The 19,262-nt window shown below is 34.4% G+C and overlaps 1 protein-coding gene across 4 annotated transcripts in view; it reads left to right on the top strand.

Moving 5' to 3' along the window:
• The window catches only part of SCRN3 (secernin 3), a 33,225-nt gene extending 14,966 nt beyond the window's left edge, over nucleotides 1-18,259 (top strand). For all 4 annotated transcript variants that reach the window (XM_045845993.1, XM_045845905.1, XM_045845829.1 and 1 more), the window contains exons 6-8: nucleotides 11,601-11,763; nucleotides 12,736-12,916; nucleotides 15,930-18,259. In XM_045845993.1, the coding sequence (XP_045701949.1) occupies nucleotides 11,601-11,763; nucleotides 12,736-12,916; nucleotides 15,930-16,103 (518 nt within the window). In that variant the 3' untranslated portion in view covers nucleotides 16,104-18,259. The remainder of the gene's footprint in view (nucleotides 1-11,600; nucleotides 11,764-12,735; nucleotides 12,917-15,929) is intronic.
• Nucleotides 18,260-19,262: the final 1,003 nt, after the last annotated feature.

Here is a 19,262-nt window from a genome sequence, read left to right as displayed (position 1 = left end):
AAAACAACACATAATTAAAGTGGAGAGGAAAATGCCAAGAGTCCTAAGGTTTATGGTAATTAAACAAAAGGAAGAAAAATAGAAATGATTACAAATTAATTAGGCACTGCATCATAATAATTAATTCTATTTTATTTAACTACAAAGTAATTGAATAATATATTTGAAATGTACATATGATTATAGTAATAGATGTATCTGACAGGAAACTTATTTTTTCCCCCAAGTTTAAAGTACAGTTCATCCAGTTTTTGTTCTTTGCCAAAAGAATAAATGTCTTTCCAGCACTTTTATAGAAAATTGTCTACCAGTACATTATGGTTAATTTTTTCTATGATTTTTCTAGATGGAAGAGCTTAGCTCTTCTTTCCAACTATCCCTGTCTGATAGCTATTAACTGTGCTGCAATGTATATCCAAATTGTATCTATATTCACTCATGTATTTTAAATAACTAGTTTAAATTGCAATGAAATTGCACCCTGTGCTTTGCATTAATTTTAGTAAACCCTGCCACTGCAGTCTCAGTATTTATTCAATGCTTGGTAGTGGGTTACTTACAGCTATCCTACTCCAGTGATCATATAAATCCTCCTTTCATTTTGAGAATTGTAGGTTCTGAATACAGAAAACATTTTCATAATACCTATATTATTGCAGTGTTATGGTTCTGACACTGTTTTCACTTAAACTTGCCATTTATAGGAATTTAGATTTGAATCATTTTAAAATCTCACTGGGTGCAGAAGCTCTGTGTCTGATGGGTGTGGATGGTGATAGGTGTGGATGTTAGGCTTTTCCTTTAATGTTTAGTCTTAATATTAAGGCTTGTCTTCAGTTGTACTTTTTTCCCCTTCTGTATCCTTTTTCAAATTTAACAGAGAGATATTACTCCTGTAACGAGTATTATAAATTACTTTTCTTGAATTTGAAGTCATAGCTATACTATGGAGGAAACAAAAATTTGCTGTTAATATAAAACAGTTGATAGCTTGTATAATTAACTGTGGGTAGAACAATAGATTATTTTATATGCAAGTCAATTTTATTTTAATTTGAAATGTCAAAAATTCACAGTTTGGATACACACTTGCTTTAAGCCTTTTTCTTTTAATTTTTCCCACTATTCATGGGAATAAGGGAAAGTGTTGCTTTTCACACTTTTTGTCTTTGTGAATTATTTTACTTTTTTATTCCTTTACTGTTATTGTAATAGGATTTTGGGGAGAGAGGAAACAAATACCTGTGGTCAACCGACTATGTTAAATGAAAATTGTTCGTTTCTTTAGATTTAATTTAATTTAATTTAATTTTTTTTAAAGATTTTATTTATTTATTTTTAGGGAGGGAAGGGAGGGAGATAGACAGAGAGAGAAACATCAATGTGCAGTTGCTGGGGGCTGTGGCCTGCAACCCAGGAATGTACCCTGGCTGGGAATCGAACCTGGGACACTTTGGTTCCCAGCCCGCGCTCAATCCACGGAGCTACACCAGCCAGGGCTTTTTTTTTTTTCTTTAGATTTAATTTTAATGTAGTAATTAAACATTTCCATATAAAGTATCTGAAAATATCTGATCACAAGACTATATATTTTCTTTAAAAAACTGTACTTATTACACTATGGATCTACTGTGTTGATCACAGTTACAGGCATACCTCAGGTGTATCACAGGTTTGATATTCACACTAAAGAAAGTGAATATTGTAATAAAGTGATTCACACCAGTTTTTGGTTTCCCAGTGCATATAAAAGTTATGTTTACATTATACTGTAGTGTGTTAAGTGTACAATAGCATTATGTCTAAAAATCAATGTATATACCTTAATTAAAAATAGTTTATTGCTAAAAAATGCTAAGTATCACTTGAGCCTTCAGAGAGGCATAATCTTTTTTTGGGTGGTTGCCACAAATCTTCAGGTTGTAAAAAACAAAACATTTGCGAGGTGCAATAAATTGAGGTAAGCCTGCATTAAGAAATTGATGCTACTCGAGGGTAACAAGAGACTGGTGTATTTAATAAATGGGGGGCATAATAGTAGAGTGGTTAAAAGCATAGAGCTGGACTTCTGCTTCTGGTTTTGAAGGAGTTGCTAGTATTAATCTAACCTTTCCCCAAGAATAACTATAAAAAGTGGAGGAATAAAACCTACTGTTTGAAGGCATGAGTGAATGCCCAAAATAGGACATGAGAGGCCTAGATCCAGGAGATTGAGAAAAGACTGTCTACAGGTTGAATAGAGCCTGACTTTCTAGCCACAATTTCTCCTTAAAGCAGTTGTTGACTTCTAAATAGCACATTATAGGATGAGATACTGAGAAACCAAGCAGAAAGCAGTTGGTAAGAGCCTACAAAACTAAGTAGGGATTTTGGCAGTCTCACAGTGCTTTAGGAACAAAAATTGAATTTGATTACTTACCAAGAAGAGGCCTGGGAAATACCCCAGGCTTTTAGACCCCAGAAAGGATACATCTTAGAAATAAGAACAAACAGGGACTAGATCAGTCTTAACTTGATCAATAGGTAATATGCCTATATTCTGTCTGCTTGCCAGAAGACAGTTAAATCTGTTCTGGAGGAAAATACTACACAGAGTCTCCACAGTTTTCCTATACAGTGTCCAACAACCAATAACAAATTATGAGACATGCCAAGAAATAGTCCCAAATGACTGAAAATCAAGAAAAATCATACAGTAGAAACTGACCCATGGGTTATCCGCACATTAACTGTATCGAACACAGACTTTCAAATGGGTATGTTTTGTATGTTCAAGAAAATTACATAAAAAGATGGAGAATTTCAACTGTCATCTATAAAAGAGAACCAAATAGAAATAATAGAACTGTAAAATTATAATAAGTGGAATTAAGAACTCAACAGATTGATTTAATAATAGATTAGATATAGCAGAAGAAAAAAAAAGAGTGAACTGGAAGATCAGTAGAAAAGATCCTGGTTAAAACAGATACATAAAGTTCGGAGAGTGTTGACAAGGGTGTGAGAGGCATATGGGAACTCCGTGAAAAGGTTTCACATCTATGTAGTTGAAGTTCCAGCAGGAGAGAGAGAATATGGAGGGGCAAAAGCAATATTTGAAGAGATAGTGGCCAAGAATTTCCCCAAACTAAAAAACGTCATTAAGCCACAGCTTCAAGAAGTTCTACAAATCCCAAGAAGGATGAATAAAAAGAAACCATACCTGGTACATCATAGTAAGATTGCTAAAGGGGGAAAAACAGAAAATCTTCAAAACAGCAGAGGAAAAAATGTATCTCCAATGAAGCAAATATGACTGACAGCTAAGTTTTCAACAGGAGGTAAGCAAATCCAGGAGACAGTTAAATGACACTTTTAAAGTGATGGAGAGAAAATAACTATCAATTTAAAATTTTATACCAAGGGAAAATATCCTCCAAAAAATGAATTTGAAATACAACTGAGAGAATTCATCACTAGCTAATTGGTGCTAAAATACTAAGGGTCATTCGTCAGGCAGGAAAAATGACCTCAGAAAGGAGCAAGGTAAGCAAGAGTGCATGAAGAGCAACCAAAACAGTAAACAGTGGGTATTCACTGTTTAAAATAATAATATTATCTGACCAATGGTCACAGCTACAGTATTCAAAATCTGTTGTGCATGGATTATATGTAGTACTGAGATTATGCTTCCTACAGGCTGCTCCTGGCTGGTGACAAAATATCAGGGAGACCAAGGCAGGCCCATTACTGGAATGCATGAGGCTCCTCTGGTGGATGACTTGGAGTCAAGATCCCTGATAAGCTTCCCAAGCTTTCCTTAGATGGGATGGCAGTCTAGGATGTTTCCACCTGACTTTCATTCCCTTTCTACTAAACCCAGGTTCAGACTCGTATCACAGTTTCTTGCACAGGTACTTTCCCTAGTAAAACCTTTGTTATTTAATACCGTGTGGTGGTATCTGCTTTTCAGAAGACCCAGATGAATACAGTAGAGTTAAATGTGTGAGAATAGCACAAAAGATAGGTGACCATAATTAAAGTATTGTTAAGATCTTGGTGTTAACTGATGAATGGTGAAGAACTGATTTAAGGCAGACTGGAATCAGAGAAATGAATAAAACAATAAATGAATGTATAAATGATAAGCTAAAGCACAGAAGTAAAATAATAAACACTCAAAAAATTCAAGGGGAAAAAGGAGAAAGAGGGACAAAGTATGAATATGGTTGGAATGAATGGAAACTAATAATAAAATGGTTGACCTTGTTCCATGTGGAATTTTTTCTTATATGGTTTCTAGCACTGATATTGTGCTTTTAGAAAGGTCATTTTTACCGTACCAGAAATGTATCAACATCTCATATTTATAGTTTTATTTTGTAAATTAAAATATTGGTTCATCTGGAATTATTTTAAAATAATTAAAGTATGAATTAGGACTCCAGCTTTTTTCCCCACCCCTCAAATGATTTGCCAGTGATCTCAGCACCACTTACTAAGTGAATTATCTTTTCTCTACTGATTTGAAATGCCAACCAACTTTATCAAATATAAATACCTAAGTACACCCAAGTATAAGTTAGATTACAATGTCTTGTCCAGTTTTGTTTAGAACAGTATATGTGCACATAGTAAGTCCTCAATGTTTGTTGAGCCAAAGAACAATATGAGTGAATGTACAATGCTGTTTTTTAAAATTTTTTACTTCATTTTTTTAAAGATTTTATTTATTTATTTTTAGAGAGAGGGGAAAGCAGGGCGAAAGACAAGGAGAGGAACATCAGTTTGCAGTTGCCTCTCACGTCCCCCCTACTGGGGACCTAGCCTGCAGCCCAGGCTTGTGCCCTGACCGGGAACCAAACCTGCAACCCTTTGGTTCGCAGGCTGGCACTCAATCCACTGAGCCACACCAGCCAGGGCCTGCTTTTTAAAAATATGGTGAAACACATACCTCCTATTAGTGTTTTTGTTTTGTTTTGTTTTGTTTTGTTTTCAGACTTTTCCTAGCAATCCTTGAATGTTCATTTTTCCAGATGAATTTTACCATAAGTTTTTTCAACTCTTCCCCCCCACCCCCAAATCTTTTTGAAATTTGATTGGAATTGAATTAAAACTGTAGATTATTTTTAGAGGAGAATTGATATCTAGTGATACTGCCTTCCTATTCAAGAACAAGATATGGTTGTTCATTTATTGAAAATTTCCTTTGTGCTCTTAAGTAGACTTTTATAGTTTTATTTATTTAGGTTTTCTATATTGACTTTTATTTTTCACTAAATAAATCTTTTTGTGAGAACTTCCCCAGTGCTAGGCATGGGACCACATAGCAGCAGACATGTTATGGTCTATGGCCTCTTGGAACATAGAGACTAGTATAGGGGAGGATACAGGCAAGTAACAAATGGTATTGTTTGCCATTTAGATGCTTCTAATTTTTGCCACTGTAAGTCATGTTGCAGTGAACATCTTTGCTCATTAAGTTTGTCTGCATTTCAATGTATCTAATAACAACATCTCTATTTCTCTGCTACAGACCTTAAATAAATTGTTCCTAATGAGGACTTTTTTTCAAAATTTCAAATTGTTTTAATTTTTTTTTGTATGTAGATCTTGTATTCTGTGACCTTGCTAAACTTACTTACTCCTAGAAGTGGTTTGTTTGTTTGTTTGTTTGTTTGTTTGTTTTTTTACAGATTCCTTGGGATTTTCTAAGTAGACAATCATGTCATCTGAAAATAGAGACAGTTTTAGTTCTTCCTATTCAGTCTGTGTGGGTTTTTTTCTTACCTTATTGTGCTAGCTAAGACTTCTAGTAATATACTAAGAATGGTGAGACCAGGTATCCTTGCCATGTTCTGAGTCTTAGGGGGAAAGCATTTAGTCTTTTACTATTGAGTATAGTGTTAGCTGTAGCTTTTTTTAAAAATATATTTTATTGATTATGCTATTACAGTTGTCCCATTTCCCCCCTTCACTCCCCTCCACCCTGTACCCCCTCTCCCACCCACGTTCCCCCCTTTAGTTCATGTCCATGTGTCATACTTATGAGTTCTTTAGCTTCTACATTTCCCGTACTATTCTTGCCCTCCCCCTATCTATTTTCATCCTACATTCTCTGCTACTTATTCTCTATACCTTTTTCCCCTCTCTCCTCCTCCCACCCCGCTGCTGCTAGCCCTCCATGTGCCCTCCATTTCTGTGGTTCTGTTCCTGTCCTAGTTGTTCACTTAGTTTCTTTTGGTTTTGCTTTAGGTGTGGTTGTTAATAATTGTGAGTTTGCTGTCCTTTTACTATACATGTCTTTTCTTTATCTTCTTTTCTCAGATAAGTCCCTTTAGCATTTCATAAAATAAGGGCTTGGTGATGATGAACTCCTTTAACTTGACCTTATCTGAAAAGCACTTTATCTTCCCTTCCATTCTAAATGAGAGCTTTGCTGGATAGAGCAATCTGGGATGTAGGTCCTTGTCTTTCATGACTTGGAATATTTCTTTCCAGCCCCTTCTTGCCTGTAAGGTCTCTTTGGAGAAATCAGCTGACAGTCTGATGGGAACTCCTTTGTAGGTGACTGTCCCCTTATCTCTTGCTGCTTCTAGGATTCTCTCCTTCGTTTTTACCTTGGCTAATGTAATTATGATGTGCCTTGGTGTGAGCTGTAGCTTTTTGTAGATGCATGTTATCAACTTTATTTAGTTGAAGAAGTTTCCCTCTATTCCTTGTTTGCTGAGAGTTTTTATCATTAGTAGATGTTGAAGTTTGTCAAGTGCCTTGTTGTTGTCAATTAATATGATATTTTTCTCAAGTCTATTAATGTGTGAGGTTACATTGATCTTTAATATTGAACTAACCTTGCAATCCTGAAATAAATCCAGCTTGGTCTGGTATATAGTTTTTTATGTATTGCTGGGTCCTATTAATAATGTTTTTTGGGGGGTTTTATATCTATATTCATATAAACAGAGATATAGGTCTATTGTTGTATAGTTTTGTTTGTATTGTCTTTTGTTTGGTTTTGTTGTCAGGGTAATATTTGCTTCATAAAATGAGTCAAGAAGTATCCCCTCTTTTTTTACTTTCTGGGAGAGATTTGTGAACTGGTTCTTATTCCTTAAGCGTTTGGTGGATCTCTGCAGTGAAACCATCTGGGCCTGCAGATTTCTTTCCTGGGAATTTTATTTCTTTTTTATTTTCATTTTTAAATATATTTTATTGATTATGCTATTTCAGTTGTCCCAGTTCTTCCCCCTTCCCTCCCTCTGCCCCATACCTCCCTTCCCTCCAGCAATCTGCCCCCCTAGTTTATGTCCAGGGGTCATGCATGTAAGTTGCCTAGCTTTTCCATTTCCTATACTGTTCTTAACCTCCCCTTGTCTATTTTGTACCTACAAATTATGCTTCTTAATCCCTGCGCCATTTCCTCCATTCTCCACTTTTGGAGGGTTCAAATGATAACCCTCCAAATGATCTCCACATTTATGATTATGTTCCTCTTTTGGTTGTTTGCTTAGTTTGTTTTTTTAGATTCACTTGTCGATAGTTGTGAGTTTATTGCCATTTTAATGTTCATAGTTTTTAACTTCTTTTTCTTAAATAAGTCCCTTTAACATTTCGTGTAATAATGGCTTGGTGATGATGTACTTCCTTTAGCTTTACATTGTCTGGAAAGCACTTTATCTGCCTTTCCATTCTAAATGATAGCTTTGCTAGGTAGAGTAATCTAGGTTATAAGTCTTTGCTTTTCATCACTTTGAATACTTCTTGCCAGTCCCTTCTTGCCTGCAAAATTTCTTTTGAGAAACCAGCTGATAGTCTTATGGGAACTCCTTTGTAGGTAACTCTCTGCTTTTCTCTTGCTGCATTTAAGATTCTTTATCTTTAACCTTTGACATTTTAAGTTTGAAGTGTCTTAGTGTGGTCCTCTTTGGGTCCAACTTGATTGGGACTCTCTGTGCTTCCTGGACTTGTATGTCTGTTTCCTTCACCAGATTGGGGATGTTTTCCTTCATTATTTTTTCAAATATGTTTTTAATTTCTTCCTTTTCCTCTTCTCCTTCTGGCATCCCTATGATTCAGATGTTGGTACATTTGGAGATGTGCCAGAGGTTCTTTATATTATCCTTGTTTTTTGGTTTTTGTTTTTTTTAATTCTTGTTTCTTCTTCCTTTTCTGGTTGAATGCTTATTTCTTTCTTATATTCCTAATTGTTGGTTTGAATTCCAGCTTCCTTCCCTTCACTGTTGGTTCCCTGTAGATTTTTCTTTATTTCACTTGGTGTAACCTTCATTTCTTCCTTTATGTTGTTGCTATACTCAGTGAATTCTTTGAGCATCCTGATCACTAGTGTTCTGAACTCTGCATCTGATAGGTTGGTTATTGCTGTTTTGTTTAGTTCTTTTTCTGGGGTTTTGTTCTGTTCTTTACTTTGTAACGTACTTCTTTGTTTCCTATGGAATGAGTTTTGGTAATGTGTGCTTTTCAAAGAATTGGTGCCTTTCTTCTAAGTTGTCAGTGTATGTGTATGTATAGAGTTTTTTGTAGCATTTTCTTATTATGCTTTTAATATCAGCAAGGTCTGTCCTGATACCCGTTTTATTCCTGATATTGATAATGTAATTTGTGTCTTCTCTGTTTTTCTATTAGTATATCTAGAGGTTTGTCAATTTTATTGATCTCTTCAAAGAACCAGATTTTTGTTTCATTATTTTTCTCTATTCTATTATTGCTTTCAGTTTCATTGATTTATGCTTCTATCTTCCTTATTTCTTTTTTGTACTTGCTTTAGTCTTATTTTGTTCTTTTTCTAGTTTATTAAGGTGGGATCTTAGGCTACTGATTTCCACACTGACTTTTAAGTTTTTCTCTGGAGAAATATATATATATATGTTTTGCTGGTAATGTGAATGGGATATTTTTCTATTAAATTTGCAAATTGTTGTTTTTTTATCTCTGAGAAAACTGTTGAGTGTTCTCATTTACTTAGTGGAACACTTTATTGACATCCTGTTGCTTTTATAGTTTTACTGTCAATTCTCTCGGGTTTTTCAGGTAGGTAATTATGTGTCCGTAGTCCTGTGTTAATGTCCTAGTAGAATTATACTATTAATATATTTTGAGAAATATAAACTTTATACAAACATATAAAATTAGGCCATATAAGAAAAATGGGAAAATGTACTTTCTAAAAAATCACCTCATTTTATTCATATATCACCTGGTTGATGAAGCAAAGATTGTAGAAAGCTGTGATGAATAGAAGAAGGGATGTCTGTTTTATCTGAGTTTTCAGTTTGATGCCCCAAAGTCACAAGGGTTGCCTAGGGAAGAAAAGTTCTAAACATAAAGATGATCACTGATGAACTGTGCACTTATAAAATTAGTCCTTGTTCAAACATCTTTCCCTACTTAATACTATTTTTCTTCTACTTTACTGTCTGCATTTTTGTTTGTTATTATTCAACAACACCAAATAAAATACAAACTGAAAGTCTTGTAAAAGGCAAGTTTTAAAGAAGTCCATGAAAGTAATTTTGGATAACCACTTAAGTCAAATACAAAGCTATTGACAAAAAATGGGCAGAGAGTTATACCTACTAAGAACTGAAGAAAAAACTGATTACAGTAACATGACAGAGAGCTTCAAAATAAAATGATTTGAATATTAAAGAATTAAGACAGGAACTTGAGAAACGTGATGAAGTTCTCCAATATTTTTGCAAAATTTATCTTTATGATCATGCTATAATAGTTAAGTAAAGTTCCATCCTTTACCATTTTGTTGGAAAAATATCCTTGAACCTTGGCTTGTATGGCTCAGTGGATTGAGTGCTGGCCTATGAACCAAAGGGTTGCCAGTTCAGTTCCCAGTCAGGGCATATGCCTGGGTTGCAGGCCAGATCCCCGGTGGGGGCACACAAGAGGCAACTATACATTGATGTTTCTCTCCTTTTCTTCTCCTTCCTTTCCCCTCTCTCTAAAAATAAATAAATAGAATCTTAAAAAAAGAAAAATATACTTGATTCTTTCTTTGTTCTATGAACATTATTAAAAACTTAACCTAAATTTTGTCAACTCTATGCTTATATAAATGCATTTTTGTAATATGTTTGTTTCATTTTAAAGACTTTATCCTTTGCCTCCACTATTTACCATGAAATTTTGGTTCTCATTTTAAATATGTTGCTTTAAGTGGCTATTTTCTGGTACCAATTTTTTTTTCTGGTAATGAGAATTTCTTGTGTTTATTCAAAGGAAAGCTTTTAAACCTGTTCTGAAACTTGAGGAAGGATTCTTTTTGAATTGTTAACTGTGCTTACCTCAGCTGAAATTTGAATCAGGGGACCTTCCCTCTTTATATTCACAAATCTACAAATCTATGCCTGTGTTTTATCAGTATCTGTCTTTCTGCTTATTTTTCTCTTCATTGCCTAGAACAGTTTCTGGCATTAAAAGGGACTCAATAAATATCTGTTGAATTAATGAAAAGTAAACAGAGAAAAATCCCATTCTTATACTTAGAGACTTTATAATCTAATGGCAGAGCTAGGACCAAAACAGACAGATGGTCAGGAGTGCTGATAGATGGAGAGGAAAAGGTCATTTGAGGTACACTTAGTAGTAAGTTTGCCTCTGAAGGAGTTTTAATTTGATTCAGGAGGAATTGGGAGTCATAAATTTTAGAGAAAATAATTATGACATATGAGCAGTTTTGGCTACTTTTGGAGGAGCAAATTGTGTAGGGTTAAGATTATTCATCTTATCATGATGTAGTTCTACATCTTTGACTATGGATATGAGTAGCAAGGAGTAGTGAAGGCTTGAGAGGCTTTCAAAATTTTTTGATAGAAATGCTTTCCAAATACAGAATTTGGAAAGGCTCTCGGTAACCATGGACTTATTATGTTGGCTAAAGAAAAAAAAAGATTTAAAAAAATTTTTCTTAGAAAAATCTCCTTAAGTATCAAACTTTACTTATTAAATCAGAAAGTAGAATATAATACCATCTGGTTTTCATCATACACAATGGACACGTAAAATTTTATAGTCTTGCATAATTATGCACATACAAATTCCATTAACCAATAACGTCTTTCACATGTCTCCATTCCCACAATTCACACTTTTAAATAAGAGTATTAATTTCAGGCACAAAAATTATTACAGAAAAAATAATTTGTTATTTTGTAAAGGACATCTTGAATAATACTATTGGAAACTAAGGACAATATTCTCTTAATCGTTGGTTCCCAGAATGGATAAACTCATAATATTGATATCCATTCATTGCTAACTAAATTCACCTTAAAATTTTTTGTAAAGGCAGTGAGCTTGAATATAATTTTGCATTATTGATTCCTTATACTTAGAAAGTACTTAGATTTTTTACATGCTATAATGGTCTTGAGAGTATATATTTCATATTCAAAAAATACGTTTCTTGCAATAGTGGAATAGTCTAATCTAACAGTTATGATGCAAGGTTTGTTTACAGTCAGTCTCTTAATTTGTACCTAGACCAATATCTCATGTTATATATTACCAGTAGAGAAAGTAGTTCATATTTGCAGGATACTAACTTGCAAATTATGCATATTTGATGGTTTTATAAATTATTTCCCTAGGAAACATAACTTTTGAAACCATGGCAGAAATTCTCCGAGATAAACCGAGTGGCATTAACATGGAGGGAGATTTCCTGACCACTGCGAGCATGGTTTCCATTATACCTCAGGATTCCAGCCTTCCCTGCGTTCACTTCTTTACTGGGACTCCTGATCCCGAGAGGTAAAGTCACAAAATACTATAAACCAGCAAGGGGTCAGGAGGTAGGGTGGAGTCTTTAGTCTGTTGATTGTGTCAGGTTAAATTTTTGTTACACAAATACAAAAATAATTTTTGGATGCATTTTCTGTTCAGGTTTTAGTCTGCCATTTCCTTATATGCATAATTGCCATAACTATTCTTATTTTTGCTGGAAGAAATGTTAATAGTTTCTTGTATGCAGTCATCCCTACATCCTATTTTCCTAAGTATATTTAACATTGTCAAGAAAAGAAGGTAGATAGATTTTCTTATGCAGATTTCAGTATTATATTAGATGATTAATCAGAGTTAATAAAAAGAGTGAATGATGTAATGTGCTAGATTTAAATGGTTGCTTACACATTCATGTCTAGAAAATACATGCATGTAAAAAAATATCAATAGTTCAAGTTCAGTAGGATTTGTATAGACTGTCTTGATTTAAGTCATTAGTATCTCTCACAAAACTTAATGCACATTACATTCAGAAGTGATCTTATATTCACTCTCTTTCAGTGTTATAGTCTTTCATATTATTAAAGATATTCTCAAGAAAATGGAATGAACCCTGTGAACCCCTTATTAATACTGCTGCTGATTTTCATGCAAAATCTTAATCCTCAATCCATAACATTGAGAACTGTTTTTACCCTCCAATTATGACGTTTGCAGCAGAAAATGACAAACTATAATTTCACTTGACACTATTTATATGCCAGGCCTTTTGTTAGGTTCATGGAATACAAGGCTAAATAAAGCGTGGTTTCCTGCCCCACAGGAGATTCCAGTGTACCAGGGAAGACAGGCATGTCTGTAACTACTCTGACAGAGACATGTTAGTATGCAACAAATTAATAGAAACTTCTAAATAGAGGGAGCCTTCCAAGATTTAGAATAATGTTGAGTATTTTTATATCCCCACATGACAATTTAATAAAAGACTTTTTCTTCTAGATCTGTTTTTAAGCCTTTCATATTTGCACCAAATATTTCACAACTACTGGACACCAGTTCACCAACAATTGAATTTGAAGATCCAGTTAAAAAGAAGCCACATTTTAGGATTCATCCTGACAGAAGACACCCACTTTACCAAAAGCATCAACAAGCATTGAAAGTAATAGACAGTAAAGAGGTATGATTAGATTACATCCTATGTTTTATCATTAGAATGGTTTAAAATGTGAATCAATCTATATTTTGAATTTTAGTTTTCTTTCCCTCCATATACAAATAGGTTTAAAAATAGTTTAGATGCTTAGACAACAGTAGAGCTCTATTATTTCTTATCTTTGGTTAAAAAATGGTTAAGAATATGTTGTGAATCTTCTAGAAGTATGTAGTATATTAAACATAATATCAATAGCTACTTGTTACTAAGCATTTATTATACACCAAGCACCTTGGTACTATTATATGGAATATTTCATTTAACCTTCACAAACTCTTTATGAGGTAGGTACTACTATCATCTCCATTTTACTGATAAGGAATCTGATACTTGGAGAGTTTAAGTAGCTTGCTTAATATATATCTCACACCAAAAATTACAAAGGTACTGGAGGGCAGTTGACCTGGTCTCTTACATAATGTTCTTAAGCATGCAGCCTCAGTGTAATTTAATTGAAAGTTGCTTTAAGACTTCATCTTCTTAAAATAATAATAATGAGTTGCAGTTTTAAAAAAAGTATAAATGCTTATCATTTAAAAATGTAAGCATTACAGAAGATTAACATATCACCCAGAATCTTATCTCTAGAAATAAGGAGATGTATTTTTTGGGGGGACAGATAGATGGATAGACAAATAATTTTATACTATCCACACCTCTTCTGCCCTCTTCCCTCTCTTCCCCATGATAAAAAATAGATTAGAAGGAAATGGAAAGGCTGCCTAAAGGCTTTTAACAGAACCATCACCTGATTCCTTGCAACAAGGGAAAAGATTGGCCATTTCACACATTTTCTCACCTGTTTCTACCAACTTCTCATTTTTACTGACTATAATTTCTTTTACTTCATCAAGGCATATGCTTTTACATTCTGTCTACATTAAATGAATTACATGCTTTTTCCTCTGGGCAATTGTACATTCACTTTTGTCTTCAGTATGTTTGCATGGTTGACATGCCTCCCCCACCTCATTCTTGCTTACGCTTAAAGTGAAGAGCTCTCTCTAGACCTTCTATTTGCTATGAATTCTTGCTTTATCTGGGCCCAGTTTGTTTTCACTCCCAATCTACAGTGTAAACACTTCCTGGAGCCTGGTGGCATGGAGTGAGCTGCAGGTGTTTTGTTCCAGGAGTCCACTATGTGCTGACAAGGGCCCAGTCTACTGGGCCAGAGAGGTGTCATCCACTCCCTGGGTTTGGTCTGTCCTCCAGACTCAGCACAGTGCTATGAAACAGATGAGCTCTCTGGTTTTTCTTGCCTTTGTTCCAGTTCCTCAGTGATATGTTTCTAGAGCATCTGCTCTGGAGGGATTTTCCCTCACTCCTCCTCACTGAGTGGCCACCCCACTGTGCACTTTGCTTATGATAGCTCTCTAGAGTTGTCAGGTTCCCTTCTCCCTCAGTACTGCTTCTGGAGGTAAGTTTTGCAGACTTATGAAATGTTGGTTAAATGAAATGGCCGATTGGCTTTTTTCTAAGTAATGCTGAAATAAAAGTTTAAAAGCTGTTCCTCTTTTTACACTTTCTTTAATGGGCATGAAATATTGATTGACAACATAAAGTAGTGGAAGGACAATAGAATTTGAGGGTAGAAGTGACAAAAAGCTGGGTTCTAGTCCTGGTTCGGCAAATAACTACTTTTGTGTTGTAGGGACAGTCAGTCCTACTTGCAGCTTTAATTTACATTTCCTGATTGTTCAATCTCCTTTCCTAAGGAGGTTGAAAATTTTTTCATTTGTTTATTGGCCATTGTTATTTCTTCCTAAGACTTGCCTATTTTTTTCCTTAGCCTTTTTAAAATTATTAGTTGTTTTTGTCTTTTGCCTCAAAGAGGAAAACTGTGTCAGTAGTCTTTGTTATATTTCAATTTTTTAAAGATTTTATTTATTTATTTTTAGAGAGGGAAGGGAGGGAGATAGAGAGAGAGAGAGAAACATCAGTGTGTGGTAGCTGGGGGTCATGGCCTGCAACCCAGGCATGTACCCAGACTGGGAATCGAACCTGTGACATTTTGGTTTGCAGCCCGCTCTCAATCCACTGAGCTACGCCAACCAGGGGCTATATTTCAAATTTGTAATATTACTTTGTTGTTTGACATTTTTGTCAAAAATTTTTAATTTAGTCAATTACACTTGTTAGCATCTTGTTTTCCTTTAAAGCCCCTTGCTGTCATGCTTCAGAAGGCCTGCCTGACCTCAATATCACCGTAACTTCTGTATTTCCTGCCAGTATATGTATATGTGTTTGAAAATAAAATTTGGTTCTTTAATTCATCTGGAATTTATTTCAGTGTATGCTATGAAATAGGGATTCTAACTTTGTTTTTCAAAGAGGTGAACAATTATTCCAATACCATTTATAGGCAAAATGTGTTTTTTTCTCCACTGACATGAAATGCAATTTCTTCAGGGAAAAAATGCTTACAATTTCATATTGAAGTCCATGTTAAGGTTAAGTATCTTTGTTTGTGGAGGTCTGCCCCATAATGATTCAAATTTTAAAAATTATGCTTACTTTCTAGTAACTTTCTTATCTTTTAGTTGCTCCTTCCCTTGAACATTACTGTTCTATTTCCTTTATTTAATTTGATAAGATGGTTTTTAAATATAGAAGATCCATATTCAAAAAATATCTGTCTCAATTTCCAGCAGCATTTCCATACATAATTAATATCAGACTTTCAACTGCCCTGTTTTTTTCTTCTAGTTTTCTTGCTTATAGACTAATCCTGTGTAATTACTCTTGTCTGTCTACTAAAAATAACTAATAATTTGGGGTTAACACATTAACTCAATCCAGAGCAGTGATTTTTTTCCAAAAGAATTTTATTCCTTCTAATAGCTAAAGAATAGGAGGAGGGGAACCAAATCAGAAGTCGAAAACAGAATGAACAAACCTTGTCTGTAGAGGTTGTTTGGAATTTGGTTGGACTTGTGTCTTTGTGTGTGTTTATTTATTTTTATTTTTAATTGTTCAGGAAAAAGCCAAAACAATGTTGGACAACATGAAGAAACTGGAAAAACAACTATTCAAAGATATGGAATCAATCCTTCAAAGCAAACATCTTGATATGGATAAAATTGTTAATCTTTTTCCTCAGAGTGCAAAAGATGAAATTCAGATTTATAAGTCAAATATAAGTTCTTCATGATCATATAAATGGCCAGCAATCTTCCTCAAAGTCAGAACCAATCACCTTGGTAAATGATATAAGCCTAGTGTGAGCAAATATGATATTCTTTAATAGCATTCAAGTGATAGCTTGATTATGAAAACTGCATGTAATTACTGAAATACTGAGGCAGAAAATAACATTGCAATTAGACACATATATCATGGGATGGCCAGTTATTACATCAGGTACTGGCCTGTGTTATTTTGTTTGTGGCTGTAATAACTTTTTATAAATCACACATATTCAATTCTGCATAAAGTATGAAACATTAAAATAATGCATGGATTTGTTTATTATAATTATGCACTATGCTCTCAATTATGAGATTTTTCTTTAGTAATGAAAAATATTGTCTCACATAGTGAGTTTTATTTGTGTGTGTGCTTTAGGCAAATATTAACCAGTTCTAACAAAGTATTCCAGTTCACACATTAAATCTTATTATAGTGTGTTAATTCTGCAAATGTGCTTTTATTAAACTCAAACATACTCTTTGTCAAGACTTGGGTGACCAGTAAGCCTTTAACTTTAATTATCTAGCTTTTTATTTTTTTTGACCATACTCTTTAGTAGGCTTTTATGTTAATATTTTTAGAAGCCCTTGTCTGGGAGACTAGGAAATAGGATAGGGAACCAAGACTGTAGGAGATACTGTTTCTGTCTCAAATTTCTCTCATCTTTTACTTCTGTTCACTCAGTGAAAACAGAAACAGAAAGGAGATAGTAACAATAAAATTATTAGTATATTATGAACATTAAGAACATTTTAATATATAATGTATTGTGAACATTATAAACAAATAATAGTATCCACCCAGAGCTTACAAAACTTTGTTAAATTACATAGAGATTACCAGGTAAGACTCAAAGTTGCAAATATAAACAAAAGAAAAATCCAACATAAATAACACTATATACAATATTTATTGGTTTCTAGAAATGTCCATTTTACATATTTGATTATATCATCATATTTATTAATTACTATCATTGCCACTAGGATTATTACTAAGGTAGTATCATTATATTTAAAGAGTGCCTAGGAAATTATTTTTAAAACTTCTCTCATTAAAAACTGTAATCTGACTGATTTTGCTCTTCTTTAATACAGGGCTGCCCTTAGAGAAAAGATACCTGTCTCAAGTCCTCAGTTAATTGTTTGCCTTACATGCGATTCAGTGACAAGTTTTCCCTAAATCATGAAGACCCTTGGCCAACTCCCATGTACCTCCTCCCTCTCTCTTTTTCAGTGTGTGAGGAGCTAAGGGTAAGCAATGTACTGATTTATCCAGGGACACATACTTGTATCTTATTTCTCCCTCTAAGTCCAGCGTGTTTTTACTTTCTATTTTGACACCACCTGAGACCAAACTAGCACCATCTCTCACTTGAACAGCTACAGCTAACTGTTCTTCTACACCTGTATTTGATCTTTATCTCCATCCATGTGAATTGGCATAGCCAGAGTGATGATCTATTAAAAATGTGAATTCACTCATGAATTTTCATTCTAAAACCTAAAAATAAGACCTGATTTTTTTAGAGCAGTTTTAGGTTTAGAGCAAAACTAAGCAGAAAGTACAGAGTTCTTTTATCCCCTATACCATTCCCTTCCCCCACCCCCCACTATCAACATCCCGCGCCAGAGTGGTACATTTGTTCCAACTGATGAACCTGCACTGACACACCATCGTCACTCCAAATCCATAGTTTACATCAGGGTTCTCTCGTACTTTCTGTGGGTTTGGGTAAATGTGTAATGGTATGTATCCGTAATTATAGTAGCATACAGAGCAGTTTCATTGCTCTGAATATCCTCTGTGCTCTACCTGTTCACCCTTCCCTCTCCCTAACCTCTAGCAACCACTGTTCTTTTTATTGTCTCCCATTTTGCCTTTTCTAGAGTGTTACATAGTTGGAATCATACAGTATGTAGCCTTTTCAAATTGATTGGCCTTTTCACTTAGTAATATGCATTTAAATTCCTCCATGTCTTTTCATGGCATGATAATTTTTTTTAAGTGCTGAATAGTATTCCATTGTCTGGATAGCTTTCCTGCTGATATCCGCTACTGAAAGACATTTTGGTTGCATCCATCTTTTGGCAATTATGAATAAAGCTGCTATAAATATCTGCCTGCATGTTTTTGTGTGGACATAGGTTTTCAACCCATTTGGGTAAATATACCCAGGAACATGAGTGCTAAGTGGTATGGTAAAAGCATGTGTAGTTTTGTAAGAAACTGCCAAACTCTCTTCTAAAGTGACCACCATTTTGCATTCCATCAGTAATGAAATGCAATGAGAGTTCCTGTTGCTCCACATCCTTGCCAGCCTTTGGAGCTGTCAGTGTTTTGGAGTTTGGCCATTCTCATAGGTGTGTAAAACAATCTCATTGTTTTAATTTGCATTTACCTGATGATATGAGGAGAATATCTTTTGATATGTTTATTTGCCATCTGTATAATTATTAAGATCTTCTTTCATTTTTAAAATCAGGTTGTTCATTTTCTTATTGTTGAGTCTGAAACTCTTTTTTATAGGGTCATTGAGATAAGTCCAAATTCTTGAGGACTATCAGCAACATCCTACTGATCTGCCCCCATCTTATTACACATTCACCATTTTAAAATTATTTTTCAATTACAGTTCACATACAGTATTATATTAGTTTCAGGTGTACACCCCAGTGATTAGAAATTATATAACTTATTAAGTGATCATCCCAATAAATCTCATACCCATCTGACATTATACATAGTTATTAGAATATTATTGACTATACAGTGTAACCTCAGTTCTTGAATTTAATTCATTCCAGAAAACTGAGAAGCGATTTGTTTGAAAACCAAATCTCCTTTGTTGCCTGGGAGACATGCAACTGATCATAAATGTATCAGCATGAAAGGTGGTTGGGTAGAGAATTGAGACTCAAAGTTTTGCTAGACAGCAGACATTTTTGCCATGAACAACTTGGTTGAGAACCAAATTGTTCGAGAACCAAGACATTCAAGAACTGAGGTTTGACTGTATTCTGTATGCTGTATTTTACATCCCCATATATATTTTGTAACAATCAATTTGTATTTCTAAGTCCCTTCACCATTTTCACTCATCCCCAACCCCTTTCCAGCT

This window comes from Phyllostomus hastatus, unplaced genomic scaffold (genome assembly GCF_019186645.2).
Source record: "Phyllostomus hastatus isolate PE091 unplaced genomic scaffold, TTU_PhHast_1.1 phas_contig_1, whole genome shotgun sequence".
Lineage (NCBI taxonomy): Eukaryota > Metazoa > Chordata > Mammalia > Chiroptera > Phyllostomidae > Phyllostomus > Phyllostomus hastatus.
This window is presented reverse-complemented; position numbering and strand designations above follow the sequence as displayed.